This window comes from Martes martes (genome assembly GCF_963455335.1).
Source record: "Martes martes genome assembly, chromosome: 16".
In the NCBI taxonomy this organism is placed as follows: Eukaryota; Metazoa; Chordata; class Mammalia; order Carnivora; family Mustelidae; genus Martes; species Martes martes.
The window spans coordinates 35,683,408-35,711,115 of record NC_137904.1 but is presented as its reverse complement, the minus strand read 5'-3'; the positions used below and the strand labels follow the sequence as shown (position 1 = coordinate 35,711,115).

The 27,708-nt window shown below is 35.6% G+C and overlaps 1 protein-coding gene across 2 annotated transcripts in view; it reads left to right on the top strand.

The window, feature by feature from the left end:
• Positions 1-27,708, top strand: part of STXBP4 (syntaxin binding protein 4) — a 161,622-nt gene that overhangs the window by 43,965 nt on the left and 89,949 nt on the right. For both annotated transcript variants that reach the window (XM_080825320.1, XM_080825321.1), the window contains 3 exons: positions 1,832-1,923; positions 13,930-14,019; positions 17,883-17,948. In XM_080825320.1, the coding sequence (XP_080681446.1) occupies positions 1,832-1,923; positions 13,930-14,019; positions 17,883-17,948 (248 nt within the window). The remainder of the gene's footprint in view (positions 1-1,831; positions 1,924-13,929; positions 14,020-17,882; positions 17,949-27,708) is intronic.

The window sequence follows — 27,708 nt, the reverse complement described above, 5'->3', positions numbered from 1 at the left end:
AACAGAAAACAGATTTGCATATATTAACCAAAACCATGATATGAAAGGATGGAATGTGGATAAGGATAGTCAATGAATTAGTGAATAGAGGCCAAAAAGCCCAAGTGATATTTCCCCCAACCTAAAGCAATGGGGGAAACACAATAGGAAACAAGCTGATTTGCCCCTAAAAAGGCTTAGGAATTAAATCAGGTACTTCTGAAGGCCAGGTGTAGGCAGGGCATTTCAAATAGGGTTGTTAAAAATCTGCATAAGAAGTTTTTATCGAACTGTTACCTGTCCCCTCTCAAGCAGCCCAGGATGTAACAGTCCGTTATACCTGCAAAGAAAAGAAGTATATTCTCTTGAGAAATTAAACCAGAGAGCTTCTGAACCTATAGTTGCCAGCAGTCAGGGAATTTGGAGGAGTGTATGGTTAGTTATCACAATACACACCCAGATTGCTTGGAGAACTTTGCAGTCATGTTTATCCTCTGTAGGCAAGAGACTGTAAGATTCTCACTGAAGAAGCTGCACCAAAATGTCAGTTGGCCCCCGATTGCTCTGTAGTGAAACTGGCCAGATGACAAAGCAAGTTATGTACACAAAATTTCCAATCAGTGTTTTGGTGGTGATTCTTGTTAAATGTGAACTCATAGCCAAGGGTCACCAGACATTTGGAGAAATTCTCCAACGTAAAATAGAAGAGCCCAAAACTTTCTGACAAAGAGAAAAATAGAACCCTGAAAAAGGAGGAATAATGCAAAATCAGGAGAGAACTTCAGACAAACCACAGTGAACATCTTTGAAGAGGTTAAACAAAGATAAGGCATCCAGGAAATAAAGAATGGGATGTTGTAAAATAGGAACCATCAGAGAATACAAAAAAAGGATCTTTGGAAATTAAAAGTGTAATAGCTAGAATTAAAAAATTTGAAGATGCATAGATGAATGGGTCACACTAATGTTTGAAGAAGCTTACAGTTTGCTAGCCAGCATCAGGCAGGTTTTGGGGGGTCTTTTTTGTTTTGTTTTTTTAAGATTTTATTTATTTATTTATTTGGCAGAGCAAGAGAGCACAAGCAGGGGGAGCAATAGAGGAAGAGGGAGAAGCAGGATCCCTGCTGAGCAGGGAGTCAGATGCTGAGCTCCATCCCAGGACCCTGGGATCATGACCTGAACCGAAGGCAGACTCTTAACCTGCTGACCCACCCAGGCACCCCAGTATTAGGCAGTCTTAATTAACAGTTGTTAAGAGTATATTATTTGCCTTGGAGTCGGACCTTAAATGGAATTCTGGTCTGCTACTTACTTGCCATTTGGCCGTGGAAGTTGGCCGTTAACTTGTCTTAGCTGCCATGTGTAGAATGGAGAGTATAAGAGGACCTATCTCAGAGAATTGTTGGGGAGATGAAATAGCAAAGCACCGTGCTGAGCACAGAGGCTGTTCTATAAATATTAGCTCCTGCTATTATTATTATTAAACCTCTGGCTCCTGCTAGAAAAGCTGCAAGTCACAATATTGTCCTATGTTTCAGAGGGGTTCTTGCTCATGATAAAAGAGTTGCAGAAATAGATATGCCTGTGACATGTATGTGCTTTGTTGTTAGCTTAACTGATTTATTAACCTCAGGAAAGTTAACTGAGGTTAGTTAAAACCAGTTTATCTCTCACTTTTTATTTGAGGTTATATTTCTGTCACTTCAGTTAATACCACTTTGAGGTAATCCACTGAGAAGTTAAGTTTGAAGTGTTAGTTATCACGCATAGCTTCAACTTCATTTAGAAAAAGGTAAGATGTATTTAGATGAGGTTAAATGCCATGTTCCTACTGAAGTGCATTCCATTTCAGATTTTGTCCAGGTTGCCAGAAACTTGTTTTGCTTGCAGTTGGATGAAGTGAATGTCAGTGCACGTGAAATTTCCAGCATATTAGATTCACAGGTAGGGTATGCCTTATGGAAATGTCTTGATTGTGCCTGGATCCTAAGTCTTGACTGTTATATGTCATATATGTAGCCTTTTTTTCATTTTTCACTTTAAAAAATTATGCAAATAATAGATACTTCTTCATATAGCACACACAGATTAATTTAAAATCAAAAGTAAAATTTCATCTTGGTCTCTTCTGTTCCTCCTCTCTCAGTATTACTCCCTAAATTTATCACAGAAAGTACCCGTAAGTGTATTCCCTCTGAAATTTTATAGTCTGAACCATCCTCATACATCAGCATCCAGATCAACATGAAGGATGGCATGCCTGCTTGGCCTCTGCCTGCGTGGCCTCAGTCCCTTAAGCATTCGACTCCTAGTTTTGGCTCAGGTTATGATCTTAAGTATTCTTTTGCCTCCTCTTTTGCCTTTTTTGTGCTTTATGTAAAATGTAATTGTGAAGCCTGTTAACTTCACACATCCTGTGTTCTACAGAACTTTGGCATTTAGGGGTGCCTGGGTGGCTCAGTCAGTTAAGCGTCCAACCCTTGATTTTGGCTCAGGTCATGCTCTCAGGATCCTGGGCTTGAGCCCCCGTTGGACTCTGCACTCAGCAGGGAGTCTGCTTGAAGATTCTCTCTCTCCATCTGCCTTGCCCCTCCCCCATCCAGTCTCTCCCCCATTCTCTCTCTGTCTCTCAAAATAAATAAATCTTAAAAAAAAGAACTTTGACATTTATTATATTTATATGTCAGATTTTTCAGGCCTTTTCCTTACGGAGATTCTGTGTTATTGTATCATTCAGGAAGGTCTTCCCAATTTATGTATTTAGTTCACTCAAAATCTGTTCTTATCTGTGCATGAGTTAGGGCTCCAGAGAGATAACCACTTGCCCTTGTTCCACCATCATTTACTTAGTAAGTATCCTTCTTCATTTTTGCCACTAATTTGAAATACAGACTTTATCCTATACTAAATCTCTGTTACACAGATCTGTTTCTAGACCCACCGCTCTGTTCCATTGATTGATTTCTCTCTGCCAGTACATTACTATTTTAATTATTCTAGGCATATATTTCTAGGTTGTTGCTATGTGGTAGGCTAAGTCCTTAATTTTTTTTTTTTTAACTTCTTGGTTTGATCTTCTAGATGTTAGAATCATTTTTGCCATGGTAATAAAAATTTAATTGGGACTTTTTAAAATTGGAATTGCATTGAATTTAGAGAGTGCTTTGGGAGAGATGAACGTGGTTTATTTCCACATTCATTTAGGTGTTTGTTGATATTTTGGAAAGAGAAAATTGTATCTTGCTTCATATATGTCTTAAATATTTCTTGTTAGTCTGAATAGGTATGTTATAGTTTTATTGCTATTAGAAATGGGATTTTTTTAGCAATATTTTCTTTTTTTTTTTAAGATTTTATTAATTAATTTATTTATTTGTCAGAGAGAGAGAGGGAGGGAGCACACAAGCAGGCAGAGAGGCAGGCAGAGGCAGAGGGAGAAGCAGGCTCCCCGCTGAGCAGGGAACCCAATGTGAGGCTCAATCCCAGGACCCTGGGATCATGACCTGAGCCAAAGGCAGCGGCTTTAACCCACTGAGCCACCCAGGCACCCCACAATTATATTTTCCAATTGATAATTAGTAAAGATATTAACTTTTTTTAAAGACTTTATTTTTAGTAATCCCTACACCCAGTGTGGGGCTGGAACTCAGAACCTCAAGATCAGGAGTCTCATGTTCTACCATCTGAGTCAGTAGGCTCCCCAAGATACTAATTTTTGAGTGGGTATGTTGTACAATACAACTTTATTGAACTACCTTAGTTCCCCTATTTTCCTGTTGTCTTGGGTTTTCTAGGTAGGCTTTTTTTTTTTTAAAGATTTTATTTATTTATTTGACACACAGAGAGAGATCACAAGTAGGCAGAGAGGCAGGCAGAGGGAGAGGGGGGAAGCAGGCTCCCCGCTGAGCAAAGAGCCTGGTACTCGCCTGGATCCCAGGACCCTGAGATCATGACCTGAGCCGAAGGCAGAGGCTTAACCCACTGAGCCACCCAGGTGCCCCTTCTAGGTAGGCTTTTTAAGTTAATTACATTTTTGTCTCTCCCACAAAATTTTACTTTTTTTCAGAATTACTGTTGGAATAGGAGCTACAAAAGTGACCAAAAATCTTTTTCATGATATTTGGGCCATTTTATATTTTTAATTTTTTAAAAGAAGCTAGCATTATCTTATTTAATAAATAAGGTTTGTAATATATCTACTTACTTAAAAATTACTTAAACATTTTTAAATTTGTAAATACATTTATGCCATTTCTGTTTTCTGTAACAGCTTACATAATAGAAACTTTATCTCTTCCTTTAAGGTTTGAAAGTGTTTCATATGCCAGATGGTCTAGGCCTAGGTCTTTTTGGAAGAGGAGATAGTTCCTATTTTTTAAATGCCTTCTAGGATTATTTTATTCAAGTTTTTGTCCTTTTCCTGAATAATTCTGTTAATGGATATTTTCCTAGAAAATTTTCCCTTTCATCAAGATACTAAAATTTGTTTAAAAAAATAACACAGGGGGGCGCCTGGGTGGCTCAGTAGGCTGGAGCCTCTGCCTTCCTCAGGCTCCTCCTCTTTCTCTGCCTGCCTCTCTGCCTACTTGTGATCTCTGTCAAATAAATAAATAAAATCTTAAAAAAAAAAAGTAAAGAAATAAGAAGATAAAAAAATAACACGGAATTTTTTTAGGTTTGATATATTTTTGTGATACTACTTTTTATCTCATAGGTGGTACTACACAATTCTTACAAAGTTATCACAGCCACAAATTTCTATAGATCATATCTTAATTATCATTCAGTATGTAATATTTCCATTGTCATTGCTTCTTTGACTCTTATTTTGAACTGTTTTAGACATTTTCTAGTTATATAGTTATATAGTTATATAGTTCCCTTCCGGTTGCTGATTTCTGGTGTCCTTCACTGAAGTCAGAAGCACATTCTCCATGGTATTAATCCTTTGACCATATATTCAGCATATAGCCAATTTTATGAAATATTTCCCATCTTTTGAAAAGCATGTCTGTTCTGCCCTGAAGTGAGTATAGTGTTAGTATTCCCTATGTATCAGTTAGGTCAAGGTTGTTAATCATGTCATTCAAATTTTCTGTTCCCCCTTTTTTTTCCCCCAAATTTTCTATTTCCTTTTTTATTTCTTATCTTCTTTTATTATCAGTTATTGAGCAAGAGGCATTTCATTTTAAAGTTTCCCTTAGTTCTGCTAATTTTTACTTTCCATATCATAGGCTGTATTATAGGTATATTAGGATTTTAGAATTGTTATATCCTGACAGGACATTGAATCTCTTGATCTCTAGAATGTTTCCTGCTTTAAAATCAACTCAATCTAATCATAAAGTGATACCACTTTTGTTTTTGTTGGTGTTTTGATTTGGTTTCCAATGACTATAAATACTTCTCTTTAAAAAAAAAAAACTGTTATATAACCCTTTAAATGTATCTAATGGAATCTAACTACTATAGTTTTTGGTACTCATAATCATTTTATTTAAAAGAAAATTCATTCATGAATTCTTCTCAGAAATTTATCATCTTTCCTTTTTTTCTGCTTTTATTTTTATTCCATGTTACCCTAGAATATTATCTTGATATATCATAATTTCAGGAATATAGTATACTGAAGTTATAAATAAATAAATATAAATAAATATTTTTAAAATATGGTATACTTAAAAATAAGTCATTGAAAAATATCAGTCATTGATCATATTCTGTTGTAAAAATTTAAATAATTAAAATGTATTTGTTTTAATTTACTGTATTCATAAGCTCTGACATTAAAATTTTCTTCTGAATTGAGTAGTAATTCTGCCTTATTGGTACACAATCAAAAATATAAATATATAAATTTTCATCAATTATTTTCATAAAGGTAACTTTTAAAATATAAATTCATATTTCAGGGGATGAATTATTGCATTCCAGCTCTGTCATTTATAAGATTTCCATATTTCCATGGGCATTTTTAGATTCTTCAGTACTGACATACTATATGGTGACTAACATAACATAATAAAAAATAATAAAAAGATACATATTGATATCTAATATTGCATTCTTCCACTTTGTTCTTCTTTTTAAATATTGCTTTGGCTAATCTTTTTTCTTGTCCAAATAAATTCTAGCAAAAATCTTACTATACTGAATTTCTACATTATTTTGGAAAGAAACAACATTTTTATAAATTTAAGTCTTCCTACCTGCAAGCATGTTTTGACTTCTTAATTTTATCTTCTTGAATAGCAAATAATACATTTGATATATTTTTCCCAGTATGAGCTTTATTAATCTTTTGTTATATTTCTAGTTACCTTTCACTTTTTTGCCTTTATAATAAATGGTGTCTTTTTTTGTTTTTAAGACTTCATTTTTTAGGACTTCATTTTAAGACTTCATTTTTAGGTTCACAGCAAAACTGAGGGGAAGGTAGGGAGATTTCCTACCTGCCCTCAGCCCCAACACGTGTATAGCCCCCTTCATTATCAACACCCTGCACCAGAGTGTGGTACATTGTTACAGTTGATGAACCTGCATTGATATATCATTATCATCTGGAGTTCATAGTTTAGATTATGGTTCACTCTGGGTGCTGTACATTCTATGTGAGTTTGGACAAATATATAATGACATGTATCCTTCATTATGGTATCATACGTAGTTTTTTTTTTTTTTTAAGGCTTTATTTATTTATTTGACAGAGATCACAGATAGACAGAGAGGCAGGCAGAGAGGGAGGGAAGCAGGCTCCCTGCTGAGCAGAAATCCCGAAGTGGGGCTCAATCCCAGGACCCTGAGACCATGACCTGAGCCTAAGGCAGAGGCTTAATCCACTGAGCCACCCAGGCACCCCCATAGATAGTATTTTTACCACTCTTGATTTTTACTTCTGTGTGCTGCCTGTTCATCTCTCCACACCTGCGCCCCTCACCCCGGCAATCACTGATCCTCTTATTGTCTTCATAGTTTTGCCCTTTCTATAATGTCATATTGTTGGAATCATACAGTATGTAGCCTTTTCAGATTGGCTTTCCACTTAATAAAATGCATTTAAGGTTCCTTTGTATCTTTTCATGTCTTTTCTTTGCTAATTAATATTTCATTATCTGAATGTACCACAGTTTATCCATTTACCTATTGAAGGATGTTTGCTTGCTTCCAAGTTTTGGCAGTTGTAAATAAAGCTACTATAAACATCCATGTGCAGGTTTTTGTGTGAACGTAAGTTTTCACCTCCTTTAGGTAGATATCAAGGAGCCCAATTGCTTCTTCCTATAGTAAGAAGATGTTTAGTTTTATAAGAAACCATCAAACTGTCTTCCAAAATGGCTATTCCATTTTGCCATCACAGGAGCAATAAATTAGAGTTCATATCATTGAGAATGAGAGTTCCCATGATCTAAGTATTTGGAAACCTTTGGAAGATCACCCAGTCTTCTAGAATTGAGGCACTGATTTATCAGAACTATTTAGTAGCATTTAAGGTAGGAAAACTGACCCTGTAGGAGCACTGTTTTTCTTCTGCTGTTTAAGGTGTTCTGTATTTTCCCAGCTAAGGTTGACAGCAGAGCATTGTTTTCTTACTGTCAAACAGTTCTCAAAGCTACTGTCCCCACTCTTGATAAGGAAGGGCAACAGTGGAGGTTGGGTGGCTTACGACATAAGAGAAATGGGGAATTCAGAGGACTTTGGGTGAGCATGCAAAGGTTGCTCAGCAGCTGCAAAAAATACTGGTGCTCCGAATTAGTAATTTACTTCCTTTCTAACCAATGATTTTAGGGCAGATAAAAGTGTATTAAGTCTGTGATACTTTGATGACAAAAGCCAAGTGCCAGTGGTAATTGTGCAAGGTCTTCTGCATGCCAATAATTTCCTGTCTGTGGCTTCAGATCAAAATGTTGTGCAATTGTCATTATATCAGTTTATAAGGCTTCCTTTGTTGTGTTCTGCTTGTCAACATGTAGAAGATATCCCCATAAAATGTTACCTTTTTTTTTCACTTGAATCCATAATAAGAATACCTTTTACTTTACCACATTTACTTATATAACTGAAACAAAAGTCTCGATGTAATACTTCCATTTTCTACGTCATTGCATTGTTATTTAATATTCAGTTCTATTTCATTAAATATTTGGACCTAAAACTCACTGATGGGTCATGTACCACAGTTTGAAAAATACTATAAAAATCACTGCTTGTCAAGTAGCTCATCAGAAACAAATGAAAAATATCTTAATATTGTATTAGTATTCCTAAACTTTCTGTTGTTGTTGTTGAAAAAATCACCATAGTGCCTCATCTGAAGTATCAATTGATCTGTGGTTGAGGATGCTGACAGTCTGTGAAAGTAGGGAAATTCCACTATGGTTACCCCCTCAACCATCTTGTCACAAACAACAGAGTCAAATCTTATAATCCATCTGTTAGGGATGGTTGTTTTTTACTTGTGTTTTCTTTTTCTGGCTTGTCTTTTCCTTAATTTATTTTTTTAAAAATATTTTTGCTGAAGCATAATGGACACCCTGTGAAGTGTAAAAATCTCAAGTGTATGATGTGATGATTTCTATTAGTATCTTGTGTATAATCACCACTCCAAGACTCCATTGTACCAACTTTGTCCCAGTTAGCTACCGCTCCCACCTTCACAATGGAACCACTCTTCTGACTTCCATTAGCGTAGATTACTTTTGCCTGTTCTTGAATGTCCTAATAAATAGAATCACCCAGTAGATACTCTTTAGTGATGAGCTTCTTTTGTTCATCATTTCACCTGACTCGTAAGATTTTCTGAGATGCCATGTTTCAAGAAAGAAGAATTGCTAGGTCAGTCTAAGTCAGTCCTACTTTTGTTTCGCTGACAAAAAAAACCCCAAAAAACAAAAAGCTGATTTTGGAATAATACAGCATTTAATTCTAAAAATGTAATTATCCTACTGTGATTGTAATCATCATTGCTATATTAAAAATTCACACCATGCTCTACCTGTGGCTGGGGCAAGGTTACATACAGAAAAGCAAGGTTGGAGCCTAGATTTAGCAGAATGCTAAACTTAGCAACCACAGACTTGAGTCTATCATAATAATATGGTGGGTTTACCATCCTAATTAAATATCATACAGGGATTATCTTAAAATCACAGAGAGAACACTGTAAATTCCCTAAAGTAGACTTTTCACAGTTTGGTTTCTTGCTAAATCAATTTGGTGGATCGCAACCCCCCATTTTAACAAGTGAGAGAATACAGTGGAAAATATCATAGTGAATTGTGTGTGCATTAGTAATGTTTCACTTATACTGGGGTCATAACAGAAAAGGCATTTCTCACTATATGTAGCAGTATGTACTCCTCTGTAAAACATTAGATATATACATTGAACAACTATAGCGTGTGGCATTGTGTTAGCTGCTCCAGTTTATTATTAAAACAAAACTCAAGCCTGTCCCTCAAGGAACTTAAGGGTATTATGTAAAGAAAGGCATGTGCACAAATAATTATAGTTTAAAAAACCTAAGCGTTGCATGATAAGGCCGTAGTACTGACAGAGCTCAAAATATTTAGGGAAGATTCCTAACAGTCTTGGCATTTGAATGAGTTTTAAATGATATACAGGATTTTATCTGCTTAAGAAGTGGATGGAACGTGCTAAGAGAATTAGCATGAATAAAAATGTATATATATAATGTAATGGTAAGCAGAGAGTATCTAGTTTTTTTTTAAAGTGAGTACATGCAGATCAGTGAAGGGAGTTAGGCCTAAAAGGGCAAATATTACACTTAGAAGTTTATACTTTACTAGTCGCCAATGAAGAGCCATTAGGGAGAATTTTATGACATGATCAAAGTAATTAGAAATGGTAATCTTGTAATAGTGTTGATTATCTTGGAAGGGAATGAAACTGGTGGTAGGTAGCCTAGATAGTGGGCAAAGGAAAGAGTCCAAATACAGAATATTAAGAACTAAACTGTGGTGAAGTTGAGGATAATGGGAAGGAATAAAGAGACAGATATATAATATTATATATAACATATATATAATAAGTATAATAATATATATAACATATTTTTATAAATAACATATGTAATTATGTATACAATTATATGTAATATAATAATAAGTGTATTACCATTAAGACTTGCATTTGGGTGTAAGAACCAAGGGAGAATGAGTTAAAGATAACTGAGAGTTTTGATTCGGATGATTAATAATAGGTTGGCTCTCAGTAGAAGTAGGGAAATAAGTGGAGATGATGATAGTTGGATTTTAAAGAGTAAATTCAATATGCTGACAGGTGTAAATAATCAAAAAGCCATTGGAAGTAAGGAATTGGACACAAAGGGGGATTGGGGAATGATTTGGAGAGCAATGGTTGAAGTGAGGCAGTGAACATGAGCACTCAGGGAGAGCTGATAGAGAAAAAGGGAGAAAGGAACAAACTCTGAGGGACCTCCCCTCTCCCATTTAAGGAGTGGAAATGAAATTAAGTCATTAGAAACAGCGTAAATATTCTGAAGGTTAGGTGAGATGGTGGGATATCAAAAACCTTAGGGAAGAGAAAATTTCAAAGACAGATGGCTTAAGCAATGTTACATGAAGCAGAGAAGAAAAGTTGATGGAGGGGTGCATTTATTTTGTCAAATGCTAGGTTAGCTACTGACATTGAACATAATTATTTTCAAAATGCGGGGACGGGAGGAACAATTAAGCAAATTACAAGAAGTAAAGGAGGGAGCAAGAGAAAGGAAGGAGAAAATAAGGGAATATACAGAAACTTTAAGGAAAGGAGGAAATTGAATGGGTTTCTAATAGAAGGCTTTCATCCAGGGGGGAAAATTTGACCTGAAACAGACATTATTGTTCTGTTGAAGATGAATTGAGTTTCAGAATGAGAACAGTGAAATAGTAGCTATCCAGAGTAGAGTAGAAATGATTTACAATATTGTTTACGGGGTGTTTCAGAGGTCAGAATTTCAGAGGTTGGAGGACCTGAGGATCACAAATGATACTGGGAGAACTAGACAGGAAAGGAATGGAGAAAGGTAAGGGTACAGTCCAATAACTGGAAGGAGGTTAGAAAACAGTTATCTGTCTGAATCCTTTGAGGTTAAATAGCAAAAATTCATTTCATCTGCTGCTTGCTTATTTGAAGCATATTCAAACTCTTATTAACATATGACTGAGCCCGGAGAGGCTTTTCACAGAATTCACAGGTACCACCTATGAGCAGTACTCTGGCTATAAGTTTTCACTGCTTAGCCCAAAATAGCAATAGAATTATAACACATATTGTTTTGTTTTGTTTTTAAGTCATAGTTTGTTCTGTGATTGTTCAAGCCTAGTGTTTTGTCTCCTAAAATGGTACCATGTGCCTTTTTCTGCATGATTTGCCACCATGTTTTAAGCTCAAAAGTTTTTAATTGCATCCCTAAAATCCCTGTCTATAATTTCACTTATTTACAAAAAAAAAATATATATATATATATATATATATATAATTAGCTCTGTTATCTAGATTCTTATTTAAACTTTTGAATTATTTCACATTTAGGTAGCATGCAAGATAACAATAGGCTTATCTGAATACTGAGTAGCTGTGTTTCCCAGAACACTTTGTATTTGCAGACATTAGTCCAGTGAGGTGCCACAAAATAAATAAAGGTGGGACACCTGGGTGGCTCAGTGATTAAGCCTTTGTCTTTGGCTCAGGTCATGATCTGAGGGTCCTGGGATAGAGCCCCGCATCGGGCTCTCTGCTCAGCAGGGAACCTGCTTCCCCATCTCTCTCGGCCTGCCTCTATGCCTACTTGTGATCTCTGTCTGTCAGATAAATAAACAAAATCTTTAAATAAATAAAGGTGTAGTGGTCAAGGGTATGGTCAAATAACTTGAGGAAAAGTAACAAGTTACTAAATTTTATTTCCTTTGGGGATATTAAAAATGCTCGTTAGCATATTAAGGATGTTGGAAGCCCTGCAGGAAAGAAGTTCATTTTTTTCTAAATCCTAACATTTCTCAAATTTACCTGACCACAGGGTCAGCTGCCATCATCACCACCACTCAGTTTGGCTTTTGTGCAAACCTAGTTAATATCCTTTAGAACATACTTTGGGAAATATTGTTACATTTGAAAATGTCTTAAAAACTAATCCTAAACAGTATAAGAATGAATTCTATGAGTGTGTGTTGAGTACTCAAGAAAGAGTAGAGTAACAGAGACAGATGAAGATGATGTGATGATGTAAATTGTGAAACAAATAGATACTCAAAGGTAACTGTCAGGACCAAAGGAAACAGTAGTGTGCAGGAAAAATATTTCTCCCCCCAAATTGAGGAATGGCTCCTACTTCAGTTATGCTAGGATTTAGAAATCAAACCTGAATTTATCGTATTTATTCCATCATGATTTCTCTTGGGCAGTTAGTAAAAATCCAACTAACGTCAGACTTCTGTGGGAATCTTGGGGTGGCCATTTATTAGCTGTGAAACCTTACATAAGCTGCTAACCTGAGCCTGTTTCCTCCTCTGCTAAATGGAGACAAGGTTATAGGAAGGTATTGAATGTATGTGGCCCTTAGCAGTGTGTCTGCACATAGTAAGTTCGTAATAAATGTGATACCATTAATTTGTTTTTAAGATTTTATTTGTGTATTAGAGTGAGAGTGTGTACAAGTAGGAGTGGAGGGAGGGAGTGGGAAGGGCAGAGAAAGAGGGAGGAGTAGGCTTTCTGCTGAGCAGGGAGCCCATCGTGATCCGGGGTCATGATTTGAACCAAAGGCAGAAGCTTAACCACCAGGCACCCGTATCATTAATTATTTTTATTACCTTTTGTCACTCTGCATTCATCTCTCCTTTCTGAAAGGCTCTGCCTTAAGCCCATACTTATAAAGCAATCATTTTCTCCACGTAATCCTTTAAATTATATTTTCTGAACTTTTTTTTTTTAGTTCTGTTATAATCTATACATACAAGATGGCTATAATTAGACTTGGATTTTTATCTCTGATTAGATTGTCATTGTTTTTTTACCTTATAATTGACTGTCAGAGAGATCATGCTAGCAGTTAGAGAAGAGGAATTGCCATCCCTGCTATTTTGTGGTGGTGGTGGTTCACTTGTGCCTGAATTATTAATATTACCTTCAGTCCACCATTTCTGTGCATGAATCTTTGTAAGCTGCTTGGCTGTTAACATTGCATTTCATACAGATAAAACAAGGTGTGGAATCAATCAGTGACCTTTACTGGGTTCACATAAACTCTCTTGGTTGATAATGTCCAGTGTTTTGCTAGCCTCAGATGCCATGTACATGGGGTGGATATTTTGGGGGAGTAGTTTTTTTTAAATTTTTTTATTTTTTATAGTTTTTTTTATTTTTAAAATTTTTTTAATTAATTATTTTTATTAACATACGGTATATTATTTGCCTCAGGGGTACAGGTCTGTGAGTCGTCAGGCTTACACACTTCCTAACACTCACCATATCACATACCCTCCCCAATGTCCATAACCCAACCATCCTCTCTACACCCCCTCTCCCCCCAGCAACCCTCAGTTTGTTTTGTGAGATTAAGAGTCTCTTGTGGTTTGTTTCCCTCCCGATCTCATGAAGTCTTTTTGACATCATAAACACAATCGTAGAATTTGGACTTTTAAGGGAAATTATATTGTTAAAATTGATGACATAAAGGTGACAACAGGGTATGTATACCTTATAATCATCTAGATTCTGTTATAAATAACAGCAGTGCAAACTCAAGCTTAAATCAAGTTACCCCAGATTGCTTTAACATTCTCTTTCATCTAATCAGATGACTCCAAAGTAAAAAAATAAATTTGGTTATTAAAATGCAAAAGCTTAACACTCGTCAAAAAGGGTTTTTGTGCTAGTTCTCATAATTAGCATCTAATGCATAACTTTTTTCTTATGTTTTAATGTTGACAGCTTCTTCCCCGTGATTCCTTAGAGGCAGATGAAATAGAAAGGCTTAAGCGTGAAAGAAATGATGCCTTAGAGGAAGTGAATATGCTCAAGGTAATCTCCAATTTCGCCTCCTTACGTTTTGTTGAGAAAAAAGAAACGGAAAAATATTACTATAAATTATCAAATATTTGATATTATTTGTGTTCATATTAATACCAAATATTTTATAATTCATTTATTCAGCAGATCTTTAAAGAGTCCTTTTGTGCGTGTGTGTGTGTTTACGTACTTTTATTTCCAAATACCCTTGTAAGACTCAGTATAGACAGTGGTTTTTGCTCATACCTGCGGATCTGGCTACTTCTCACACCTTTTTGCTCTCGTGTTGGTGGCAAAGATGAGAAACCAACAAAGGTTAGATGAGTCAACAAAGCAAGCCATGACCATTTTGAATCCTTAAATGTTTACTGGGAAATACATTTTTTCATGTTCGTAGGCATGTTTCAGAGGCCTCTTGTTTTGGTAATATAATTTGGAATTAAGGTAATACGATTAAGAGAAAAAGACACACAGTGTCCCCAAATATACTTTAAGATTTTGGTTCTTTTTTATATATTTTCATTCTGTTCTTAACAGGATATTAAATTTAAATTATACTGTAATTTTCACAGAAATCCATTGCATTTTTCAAGTCTTCAAGAAAAGTTGTATAAACTACTTGATTTACCCTTAATTCACTATAGGAATACTTTTTTTCAATTATTTTAAATTATTTTCTGAAATAAGTAAAATTCTGTGTTTATTTACTTAATTTTTATTAAAGCAAAATCTTTACACCCCCCCAAAAAGGAAGAAATTTCCTTCCTGCCTTAGTTTTTAAATTCCAACCCCTAGAGGAAGCCATTGTTAAACACACCTTGTTTAGCCTTTCAGAGACTTTTTTCTCTCTACAGCCAATTATATTTCCAAAAATAAATGTATATATACATTTTAACTTTTATGTAAATCTCTTTACACTGAAAACTTTTTTACAACTTGCTTCCTATTTCTTTTTTCTCTTTGTTGGCCTTATATCTTGGGCTACTTTTTGAGTTAATATGTGCAGATCTGCCAAAATCTTTTTTTTTTTTTTTAAGGATTTTGTATATTTATTTGTCAGAGGAAGAGAGAGAGAGACTGAGCCAGCAGAGTGAGCAGCAGGCAGAGGGAGAAGAGCCTGATGCAGGGCTCAATCCCAGGACCCTGGGATCATGACCTGAGCCAAAGGCAGATGGTTAACTGACTGAGCCACCCAGGTGTCCCCTGCCAAAGTCTTCTTAATGGTTCTCCTATCATCCAGTGTTTCTGTCCTAGATTATCTAGCCAGCTCCTTTTTTTTTTTTTCTTTTAAGATTTTATTTATTTATTAGAGAGAGAGAGTGAGAGAGCACGCACACATGCATGGGAGGGGGGCTGGGGGGGCAAAGTAGAGGGAAAGAATCCTCAAGCAGACTCCCCGCTGAGCAGCAAAATGGATGTAGGGCTTGATCCCAGGATCCTGGGATCATGACCTGGGCTGAAGGCAGACTTGTAACCAGCTGAACCACCCAGGCACCCCTAGCCAGTTCCTTAATAATGAATATTTAGGCTACTTCCAGTTTTCCTCTACTAAAAATAAGTCCATTATAGATAGCTTTGTAGATGTATCCTGGGGCAATTTGTACAATTGTAAATGTACAAACTGAATACATTTCTGAAAGTAGAATTGCTTTATCAAAGGATATGGACACATAAAATTTTATACACATTACTAAGTTACCCTTCAAAAGGCTTTACCAATTCATGTTCCTTCCAAGTGTGTACGAACATTCCATTACTAAAGGAATATTTTATAGACTTTTTTTTACAACTTTGAAACCACTTCTCATTTTTTGTTATAATACTTGAGAATAAAAATGAAAAAATATAAATTTAGTTTTAAGAATAAATTGACAATGATTTCCTCATATTCTCTTTGAAAACATTTCCAATGATGGCTGTCTTGGTAAAATAGCATTTTATGTAGTCCGTCTCTGCATAAGCCATTAAATTTTATGGTTCATCAGAACTTTCAGAGGTGCCTGGGTGGCTCAGTAGGTTAAGCATTGGACTTTTGATTTTGGTGTGGAGCCTGCTTAAGATTCTCTGTCTCAAAAGAAAAAGAAAAAAAAGAAAAACCTTTGGAGGCTCTCAGATCTTTTCATTTTCTTTTCTTTTTTTTTTTTTTTTTTTTTAAGATTTTACCCATTCATTTAACAGACAGAGATCACAAGCAGGCAGAGAGAGAGGGGGAAGCAGGCTCCCTGGTGAGCAGAGAGCCCAATGCGGGGCTCGATCCCAGGACCCTGGGATCATGACCTGAGCCGAAGGCAGAGGCTTAACCCACTGAGCCACCCAGGCGCCCCTCTTTTCATTTTCTTAATGTATATCATTGTTAATGATATATTGCAGTTTTATTTAGATATCAGTATTATTAGAATTTTAACTTAAAATTGCATTTATGTAACATTTAAACAGGGCTCCCTTAAAGAGCTCTTAAATAAATCAGGGTTCACACTTAAAGTCTATGTCATGTAACTAAACATGTTCTAATGCGACAGGACCTGAAATCCCAGATACAGCACATTCTGTATTTTATAATTTCCTTTACCCACAAACCTATCTGTTGGCTGAGAACCACTTGGTTTGCCATGTAAAAGAGTGTACACAGCCACAAATACTTCTTCAAGGTAACATGTGTACCTTCAGTATTTCTACTTGTCTTACACACACACAGATAACAGGGGTTGTTCCGTGAAGTTCATAGAGGGCGTAGGTGTTCTCTCATCACTTGCGACATCTCTATTCTTCATGCCTGATTTGAGGCTCAAATAAAAATGAAACCAGTATCATTTGATGCCAGTGGCTAATTTTTATTGGACGAGAGTGATTTTTTTAAAAAGTGCTGTGGGCTTTATTTAACTTAAAGCCTTTCTGCAAAGTTCAAGATTGCTACTGCTTTGCAAAGCTGAATGAAAATAGATGTATTTTCCATTTACAGATGCAAAAAAACTAGGACACAGAGTGAAGGTGACTTGCTAGAGCATAAAAGCATGAGAGCCAGCAGTTTCTTGGCTCCTGGTCTGTGGCAGATTCATTAGATTGCTATATTAAATTCATCTTCATATACCTCCATTTCATATCTTAGATAAGAATGAGCTGAAATATACCAGGAAACAGAATGCTTCTTATAAACATTGCAGTATTGCCATGAATATTTACCACTCAATTTAATCTTCAAGCAATTCTTCTGCCCAAGTTTATAGTAAAATAAAAGTCCTTATATTACTCTTAGTATTTCTGATTTGATCAATAAAATGTGGATTTATTTATGATATATTTTTAAAAAGCTGAATACTTTAGGGTATGTGCTTGAATTTTAATTTCAAAGATAATATTTAATTTACATGTGTGATATTATTTATTCTATGATAGTAACTATTATTTTATATTTTGGTTACATTAGTCATATCTTCATTTGTATGGATAATCTTCCAAGCACAAGGTAAATTAGAAAAAAAATAGCCAGTCCAATTTCATATGTCCTCTTTAGCGTGCTAAGAGACCTTTACTTCTAAGTTGTGATAATCATCCTCTTCAATTTGGAAGTTCTTTGGTGATGATTGCTATTGCCCAAAATTTAGTTAGTATTTACACATTTTCATCCTGACTGAATTATTTTGGAGCTCAGATTTTGAGATGATACAAAATGACTAATCAAAGTAACAGAAAATGCATTTACATCACAACTGTACTGTAGATAATTAATTTTAAATGGTATGTGTAAAGCCAGAAAAGTGACTAAGAACTACATTTTCAAATTGTCGCAATTGGATGTTTGTAGAATTTATAAATTTTGAAATAAGACTCATTGATACTTCATAATTTGTTATTAATTCAATGGTTTTTAAATATAGGAAAAGTTATTTGAATCAGAAAGGCAAAAGAAGCAATTGGCAGAAGAACTCCAGAATGTGAAACAAGTAAGTGCATGTTTTGTGTGTGTGTGTGTGTGTGTGTGTGCGCGCGCGCACGCGCTCACGTGCGGATGCGTGCTTTTGTTAATGTGGATAAACAGCAGTGATGCTGTATATGTCCTGGACCTTACAGATGTGAATACTATAGTATAAAATAGCATAAGTCTTAAAAGCAATCTCTTTCAGAGCTATCTGTGCTGAAGTCTTGCTACTATTGCTCAAAGAAATTGCTTTCAAAAGCAGATACCTATGGTTATCAGAAGCAAATGATCAATCTCACTGCTTTCTATTCTTTTTTCTTTCTCTTTTACTTTTCCTTTCTCTTTTCTTCTGTTACTCATACCTGACTATATAACAGAAAAAATAAAACAAGAAAAGAAAACCTCCAAGGCAGAGCATTTTTTCCTGTTACTTTTTAATACTAAAAAGTAATTTATTTTTACATCATTCTTCACAGAATTTTTGGTCACTTGCAACAAAATAAATACAATGGCATTATAAAATAGATATACAAATAAACAAAATATTGATAAGGGTAGAAAGATAAAAAGAACATAGCTAGAGAGCAGTGGCAGTCACCTGATTTTGAATTGCCCAAACATTATCTCCTCAGAAAACATAAAGTCAACATAGTAAGTAAAATCATATAGGACTCATACCTTCAGTATGGCTGTGACATAAAAATGCCACATCCTTCAAAGTACATATAAATAGAGTAAAAAAATTTCAACAAAGTCCTACAGCCTTCCTGCTAATGGAAGTTGGGATACAAAGAACAGAGGTGGTAAGCTTTCAGTGACTCTGAGAAAGATCAGGAAAAAAACAAAGCAATTAGATGAAGTACAAACACAATCACCTCCAAAAAGAAAATGCAACAATGATTGCCAGAGTCTAAGCACAGATCAGTATTGAGTGGTTCTCAGGACTTGAGAAAGTGTGCAACCGGAAATGGCAGCCTTGGAAAATAATTGCTTCTGGGGAATAAACAAATGAACAGAAACAGGGTAGTATCCTTTGGAGATGAAGCAATAAGGAAATAAGAGGGGAAAATTAAAGATCTTGCAAAAATGAAAGAGAAACAAGACATACCATTCCTTTCCGTCTGCCCTCACCATGACCTTCAACAACATGATCCATGAAGACACTGCACAGAAGAGCATGCTGTTGAACTAAGAACTTTTTCTCTGCAAGGGAAAAAATATGGAATAGGAAAAAATAAATAAATAAATCTGTCCCCCTTATTATAAAACAACTGAAAAATCAGACAATATGAATTAAAGCTGTCCTAACGAATACTCTCCAAAACAATTCAACCACAAAGCTAAAGAAAACTAACACAACACTCGAAATTCAATTAAATATCCTCATACAAAGCATTTAGCTTTGAATCTGTTAGTGAGTACTAGGTAATCTGACCTGGAAAGATCAACTCGAGGACATATCCAGTAAACTTACTAGGCTTCAGAGATAGAACAGAAAATGAACAGTGTCTCTAAGTGAAAAGATCAGACAACTTACAAAGGCAATAGAATTTAACAGCATCAGCCTTCTCAACACAACAAAGTAAGACCATAGGAGAGTAACATTTTCAAGAAACTAAAGGAAAGAAAGTGTAAACCAAACTGTATACAGCCAACCTGACTTTCACATATCAAGACCCTGGAAAAACCATTTGGAATGTGCCAGTATTCAGGGAATACTTTCCTGAAGAATTTAGGAGAGGATGAGTTTCATCCAGCCAAAAAATTACTCGAATAACTTTGTCCAGAGTTTCCCAGAGAGTGAGCATCTCACAGATGTTATTTTATAGCAAAGACCAAAATAAGAGTGAGTTTGCAGGTAAAAGAATAACACATTAATGGTACATGTCAGACAAAAAAAATCAAAAGATGCAATTTATTTTTAAAAAATCAGAGGATAAAGGGGGAAGAAAAAAGAGGGAAATAAAATATAATTGCTTTGCTGTATAAGTAAAGGTATGATTTAAAACTGATGTTAAATAGTAAAATATTAGGAAAAAATAGAGATTTCTGACACTATAAAAAAGTAGTAATACAAAGGTAACCTATAGAATGAAAAGACAAATCTTCCTAAATACCAAAAGAAAATTTTTTTTAATATTTTATTTATTTATTTGACAGAGATCACAAGTAGTCAGAGAGGCAGGCAGAGAGAAAGGGGGAAGCAGGCTCCCCGCTGAGCAGAGAGCCCGATGTGGGGCTCGATCCCAGGACCCTGAGACCATGACCGGAGCCGAAGGCAGAGGCTTAACCCATTGAGCCACCCAGGTGCCCCACCAAAAGAAATTTTTTAAAAAGCAAAAGGAGCACACAAAATAAATCCATATAAATATAATATATCCACACAGTAATTTCAACAAAATATGACCAAATTGAGACCAAACAGAATAGTTATCTCAGTTAACATGAATGGGATTAACTCGTCTATTAAAAGGTTATCATAGGAAAATACAGTTTACCAAAACTGACCTCAGTAGAGATGGAAAGCTTAACAGACCAATTTCCGTAAAAGAAATAAAGTTATCAGGAAACTACCCTCTAGAAAAAGACCAGGTCAGATGTTTCACAGAGAAATTTAACCAAACCTTTGACAATCCCAAAACCACGTAAATATCCTCTGAAGGATTTAAAAAAAAAAAAGAAAAGAAAGAAAATTTCCTTTTTTTTTTTTGAAGCTAGTGTAACATTGATGCCTAAACCTATAAAACCACACAGAAAAGGAAAATACAGTTAGACTAGAACAACAGCTAGGGGCATATGAATTAGAAAAAATAAATAAAACCATCTGCTTGCAGATGACATAATAATAATCCAGAAACCTATAGATAATCAGTGATAAAACTAACTCAGTGACAAATTCACAAGCTAGCAAGATATAAAATTAATATACAAAACTCAGTTGCATCCATATACATAAATAATAACCTGTTAGAAGTATTAACAGTTGAGAAGCCAAAAATGATGTAGAAAAATTGGCAAAAGACATGAACAGACACCCAAAAAACATTATAAAAATGTCCCTTAATTATATGAAAAGACAATCTTTCTCATAATAAGAGAAATACCAGTTAAAATCTACACTTCCGGGGCGCCTGGGTGGCTCAGTGGGTTAAAGCGGCTGCCTTCGGCTCAGGTCATGATCTCAGGGTCCTGGGATCGAGCCCCGCATCGGGCTCTCTGCTCAGCAGGCAGCCTGCTTCCTCCCTTCTCTCTCTGCCCGCCTCTCTGCCTACTTGTGATCTGTCTGTCGAATACATAAATAAAATCTTTAAAAAAAAAAAAATCTACACTTCCATCTTCTGGTAATGACAGAGGGAAACACTGGTGGAAGACATCTTCCAACAGAAAACGATTTTTAAAAACTTGGGCGTTATACAGTAGGCAACTGCCAAAGGAATTGGAGAATGAACATAATCAGACAGACTGCTCCTCCTGGCTGTAAGCCTGGAGCTAACAGAGTGTGACACTGGTGGAAATGGACCCACACTTCGAGTCACTTGGTATTCTAAAAGGTTCACAGACAATTTACTGGGGAAAAGATGCTCGTTATAATACATGGGGGTAGAATAAGGGAATATTTGAGGGAAAAAAATGAATCTTAGCCCTTATGTCATACTCAAAAACTAACTGTGAATGGATTATAGATCTAAACATAAGAACTAAAATATTAAATTCCAAAAAAACTTCTGTGACCTTGGGTTGAACAAAACCATTAAACTGTAACCTAAAATTAGTAAATTTTACTATATTGAAATTTAGGTAAATTCTACTTCAACAGAGGTTTGTCTGATTGTTGTTGTTTTTTTCTTTTTTTTTTTTTTTTAAGAAAACCATGCCAATACCATTTCTTATCCATCACATTAGCAAAAATTCACAAAAAATTGACAGTACTCTGTAGGCTTTCTCATTGGGATTGCAAAATGGTACCCCTATGAAGAACTGGTAGTTTTAACAAATCTACATATTATTTATCCTTCTACCTGACAATCTCACGTCTATGAATTTACCCTGAAGGTATACCTCTAATAATATTAAAATAGATATGCACAGTATTACAATATTATTTGTGATTAGAAAATATTGAAAACTACTTTAATCTCTCTTGAGTAATATGGATTGATTTCCAGGAGATACTACTGAGTAAAACAAAACAAACAAACAAACAAAAAAACCCACCAAAATTCAAAAGAATACAAATACTATGCAATATTTAATAAACAAGAGCAGTTATATATCTGCTTATCTTTTACAAAAGACACCAAGGGAAGGATAAACTATACAGTGATGAAACTGGTTATCTACAATGTGGGTGGATAGACAGTAGATACGGTGTAAGAGAGACTGACACCTGTCTGAGAATGACTTTTTATATAATTTTTACTTTGAGGTGCATGTTAATATCCAACACATTCAAAAAATATAAGAAAAGCAATAAAGATAAGGAAGGGAAAATGAACTTAAAGGTGCAAGCAGACCAAAACAAATGAATCCATTTGTATTTCAAATGAGTACCATGTCCATGCTAAAGAAAACCAATTTAAGTAACTTACAAACTCAGTATTTGTGTTCAGACTTTGACAGGTTGGGTTGAGTTGGAAAAAAAAGTACAAACAAATCCTAAACCTTTTTTAGTATTTTTTGTTGTTTTAGTGGTAGAGACAAAGCAGTTCTTTTTTTTTTTTTTTTTTTAGGAGATTTATTTATTTGAGAGAGAGAGAGCTCAAGATGGGAGTCAGAGGGAGAAGCAGGGCCCCCCATGAGTGGGGCTGATGCAGGACTTGATCCTGGGGCTCTTGGATCATGACCTGAGGTCAAGGCAGATGCTCAACCGACTGAGCCACCCAGGCGCCCATAGGCAAAGCGATTCTGAAACCCATTTTTGATGTAGCATAGGTTTTAGCAAATGTGTTGACTGTCATTGAGAGCCAGAATCTCAGTGAAAAGGCCTAGACATACAAAACAGAATGAAGGAAGTCACGAAAGAATCCTGAGGGTTGGACTGCAGTTTGGAGGTATCATTTCTAAAATATCATCGTTTCTAAAATATATATGTATATGTGCATATGAATGTACATGTGCACATATCTATATGTATGTTTGCATGTATGCATATATATATTTTTTTCCCATTCCCTGGCTCTGTCAGCTGTAAGAGCCAAGAAGCAGACAACCTAATAGCAGTGAGCACATAGCATATCTAAGTGCCCATATATCATTCCCTACTAAAGGAACCCAGTTTCCTTGAAGAAATGACTAATTTAAGCATTGGTGGAGGGTAAGTACAAGACAAACTTGGAACGTCTCATTTTGCCAGAAAATAAGGAAGTGCTCAAAATGACGGAATCTTGTCACAAGGAACAGTCTTGAAAGGGGTTTCTTCTGGCCAAATCTGGAAGGACTTGAGTACCAAAATAATTAAATACAGTAATGAATTGCAGACCATTGAAAAAATAGTAATTCATAAGTCTGTACCATTAGTAAATGGATTAATTAGTTAATTAATGGGGAGAAAGGAGAGCTCTTGCTCAATATAGACTCTTAAGTGCTGATGTAACTGCAGAGAGGCTGCCAGATTTGGGAAATCAGCATTTTGCATCTGTGTTCGTATAGACTGAATCAGGCTGGAGTCATCAGATGCTAAATCTAGGGGGAAATTTTGATGAAGAGCAGAGTATTTACATATTTACATGATTTTAAAGTAGCTCTCTATAAACTGCTTATTAATTGCTAGGGGAAAATAATAATTATACAGTAGTGAGATAAGACAACACCTTGACTAGTGCTAAAAATTGATAGTACCAGTGAAGAATAGATGGAAAATGTGACTCCAAATGTGGAACCTTGAAAAGGACTCATCACCTCTGTAGTAGTCTGGCTAAGAACATGTAACCTGAATCTAGCCATGAGGCAGCATTAGACAAACCCAAGATCAGAGATACTTTAGTTTTTTTTTTGAAGTGGGGGGTGTGTGTGTGTGTGTATGTGTGTTTGTGAGAGAGAGACAGAGAGACACAAAGGAGTATGAAAGAAAGAAGGATTGTATTCTTCAAAAATATCATTGTCATTAAAAAAGGAAGGAGGAAAGGCAATAAAAGGTCCCAGATTAAAAGAGCCTAAACAACAACAAAAAAATAATAAAAATAAAAATTTTTTAAAAAGAACCTAAACAGGGAAAGTAAATATAAGACCCGACTATAGTAGTTTGGATCCTGCCCTGAAATGGAAAAATGTTCTAAGCGGTATTATTGGGTCGAGTGATGAAATTGGAATACAGATGGCAGATTAGGTAAAAGTATTGAATCAGTGTTAAATTTCCTCAATTAGACAACTATACTATGGTTATGTGAGAATATACTCAGGAAAATACTGACGTTTTTAGGGGTGAAGAGCCATGATGTATGTAACTTACCCCAAGGTTAAGAAAAAAGTGGTGCGTGTGTATAGGTGTGGATGTGTTTATGTATACACATCTGTATGCATGTGTGTGTGTGAATATGTGTCTATTTACATGTGAGAGAGATTGAGAATATGCAGAATCTCAGCAGCCTCCACGTATCAGCGCCTTACAAGAAAGAATACTTTATTTCTCATTCATGAACGTGTTAGCGAAAGGATGCATCTGGTGAACGAGGTAAATCTGGGTGAAGGGTGTGAGGGTGTTCTTTGTACTATTTATTCCTAATTCTTGCAACTCCTGGGTACATTTGAAATTATTTCCAAATAAAAAGTGTTTCAAAGTCCTCTATTTTTTGGCCAGTTTTCAGACTCATTAAGTATTTTTGTACTGTGGTTGGTTTGCCTTGTTAGCTATTTTAATTCTATACCTTCGATACCTGCATCAGTTCATATGGCCAGGATTTTTTTTTTTACATTTTTAGTGTTTCTTTGCATCCTGAAAGTAGACATTTTACATCTTTGTTTTACATTTAAACATTTTTTTACATTTAGAACAAATTAGAGGGTGTGGTTTTTTCGTGCATTTAATTAAAATTTTCTTTTTTCCTAAATGCTTGCTTAAAAGCTTTAGAATGTCAAGCATGCTTGACACAATAATTACATGAAAGACTGATTAAGAAATGAATCTAAAGAAAAAAATTTTTTTCCTTGCAATACCTACTTCTTCCACTTGAGGCCCTCCTGTATTTATTTCTCTGAATGGATTAGTTTCTATTAAGGAAGGTCAGGTCATCATGAATAAATTATCTAAGACAAATCTGGATCAGAACTTAACAAGATTCAGTAGGAAAGGATGCAACATTTATGAAAAAATAAACAGGAAGAGGAATCTTTTATGAGGAATGGTGAATTAGCATGAGGAGTAATATAGGAGATCATGGGCTTTGGAGTTAGACCCCACAGGTTTATCCAGATCCTGCCTCCTTCTTTGCTCTTGACCTTGGGCAAGCTACTTCATCTCTTCAAGCCTCAGTTTTGTCATTTCTAAAATGAACTTGATAATAGAATCCCTCACAAAACTGTCAGCAGCATTAAGATAAATAGTATAAATGTGTACAGTTTATAGTAAGCACTCAACAAATATAAACTATCATGGTCATTATTATAAATAATAGAAAAAGAAATATTAGGTGCTGAAAAAAGATAGAATGATTTGTTTTAAGCATTTGATTTAGAGGAGGAAAAATCTAATTCTGCCTGCAAGGATAATGAGACTTTTTATGGAGAGGATACACATACATGAACTGAGCCAGACATAGAAAGGAAAGAGCATTCCAGACAGAGGGCACGGCATGCAAATCATGCTGCCAAAGAAAAAGTCTTGTCTTGGGGCACCTGGGTGGCTCAGTCGGTTAAGTGTCCAACTCTTGATTTCGGCTCAGATAATGATCTCAAGGTCGTGAGATTGAGCCCCTTGTTGGGCTTTGCACTGGGAGTGGAGTCTGCTTGAGATTCTCTTTCCCCCTCTTCCTCTGCCCCTCTCCCAACCCTCTCTTTAAAAAAAAAAAAAGTCCTGAGAATCAAGATAGGCCTTTTGTACACTAACTGTAATAATATTTGTTAGTATGTTTATGTCTTCATGTCTAAAAGTATAATAATGATATCCGTGTTATAATTTGTTCATAGGAATCAAGAGTGCAGAGTTAAACTGTTAGGAATATAGTAGGTTCCTCAGAAATAATAGTTTTGATCTGTATTCTTTTATCATCATCATCATCAAAGGCCCAGGAACATAAGGGAGCTATGGACAGATGAAAAGTGTTAGAAAGTGATATTTGGGTGGGTATGTTGGGACCAAAGCATGTAGGTGCTTGAATACCAGTCTAAGATTTCAGACAGCAGACTGCCTCTGAAGATATTTGACAAGGGGAAAAGATTATCAACTTGCTTAACCTACAATCTGACCCCTTTACTTCATACTCTGCATCTAGCTTCTTAGCCCTATTTTTTTTTTAAACTGCAGAATTTTACCACTTTTCACCACTTCATCGCTAGTCTAATCCACTGTCACCTGCTGCCTGTGTTGTAATGACATCTTCCTACCAAATCACCCTGCTCTTAACCTTTCCCCACCGCCATATGGTCTAGTCTAAACAGCAGCCAGAAGTATCCTTTTAGAACTTAAGACAGGAGGCGCCTAGGTGGCTCAGTTAAGTGTCTGACTCTTGATTTTGGCTCAGGTCATGATCTCAGGGTCCCAGGATCAAGCCCTGCGTCAGGTTCCATGCTTGGTGCAGTCTGCTTGAGATTTGCTCTCCTTCCTTCTTTTCTCTGCCCCCTGACTCATGCTGGGGCACGCTCGCGCTCTCTCTCTCTCTCTCTCTCTCAAATAAATACACAAATGTAAAAAAAAAAAAAAAAAGGAGAAAGCTTTAATTTTTTTTTTTAAATACAAAGCTTAGCTTAGAACTCTTTAGGGATTTCCATCTCAGACTTAAAGCCAAAATCCTACAAGTAAATATGACAGCCTTTAAGAGCCTACCTGATCTGTCATCCCCACACTCCTCTTACCTCAGCGACCTCATCTCTTATAACTCTCCCATTCCCCTCCCTATACCATCCCCTCCACTGACCTTCAACCTTTACTGTGTGTAAAGTTTTGTGGTATTGCTTTCTTACATGTTACATGCTTGTCATGTTTTTGTCCTTATGTCTATCAATGAGAGGTAAGTTTCACATCTTTGATATGTTCACAGATTTGTATTAGAATAATATCTGACACAGAGTAGGAACTCAATATTTAATGAATAGATAAAGGGATGAATGAAGACTATCTGTACTTTTCTTAAAAATTTTATTAATTTTCTTAGAGCACACGTGCATGAATGGTGTAGAGGGGGAGAGGGAGAGGCAAACTCCCCACTGAGTAGGGAGTCCAATGGAGAGCTCCATCCCAGCACCCTGAGATCATGATCTGAGTTGAAGCATCTAGGTGCCCCCAAAGGATCTATGCTTCAGAATATTAACAGTAGGTTGGGAAGTAACTGAAGATCAGAGAAGAGACTTTTGTAATAGTGTAGACCAACACTGTCCAATAGAGATATAATGAAAGCCATCTATGTATCGTTAATTTTCTAGTAGGCACATTTTTAAAACAATAAAAAGAAATAGGTGAAATTATTTTAGATATATTTTAGTCTAATATATCTAAAATATTGTTGAACATGCAATATTAGAAATTCATTAAAGAGATATTTTTACATTCTTTTTTCATACCGTATCTTTGAAGTCACTTAGCATATCTTATTTTGTACACTAAATTTTCATTGGAAATACTGGATCTGTGTTTA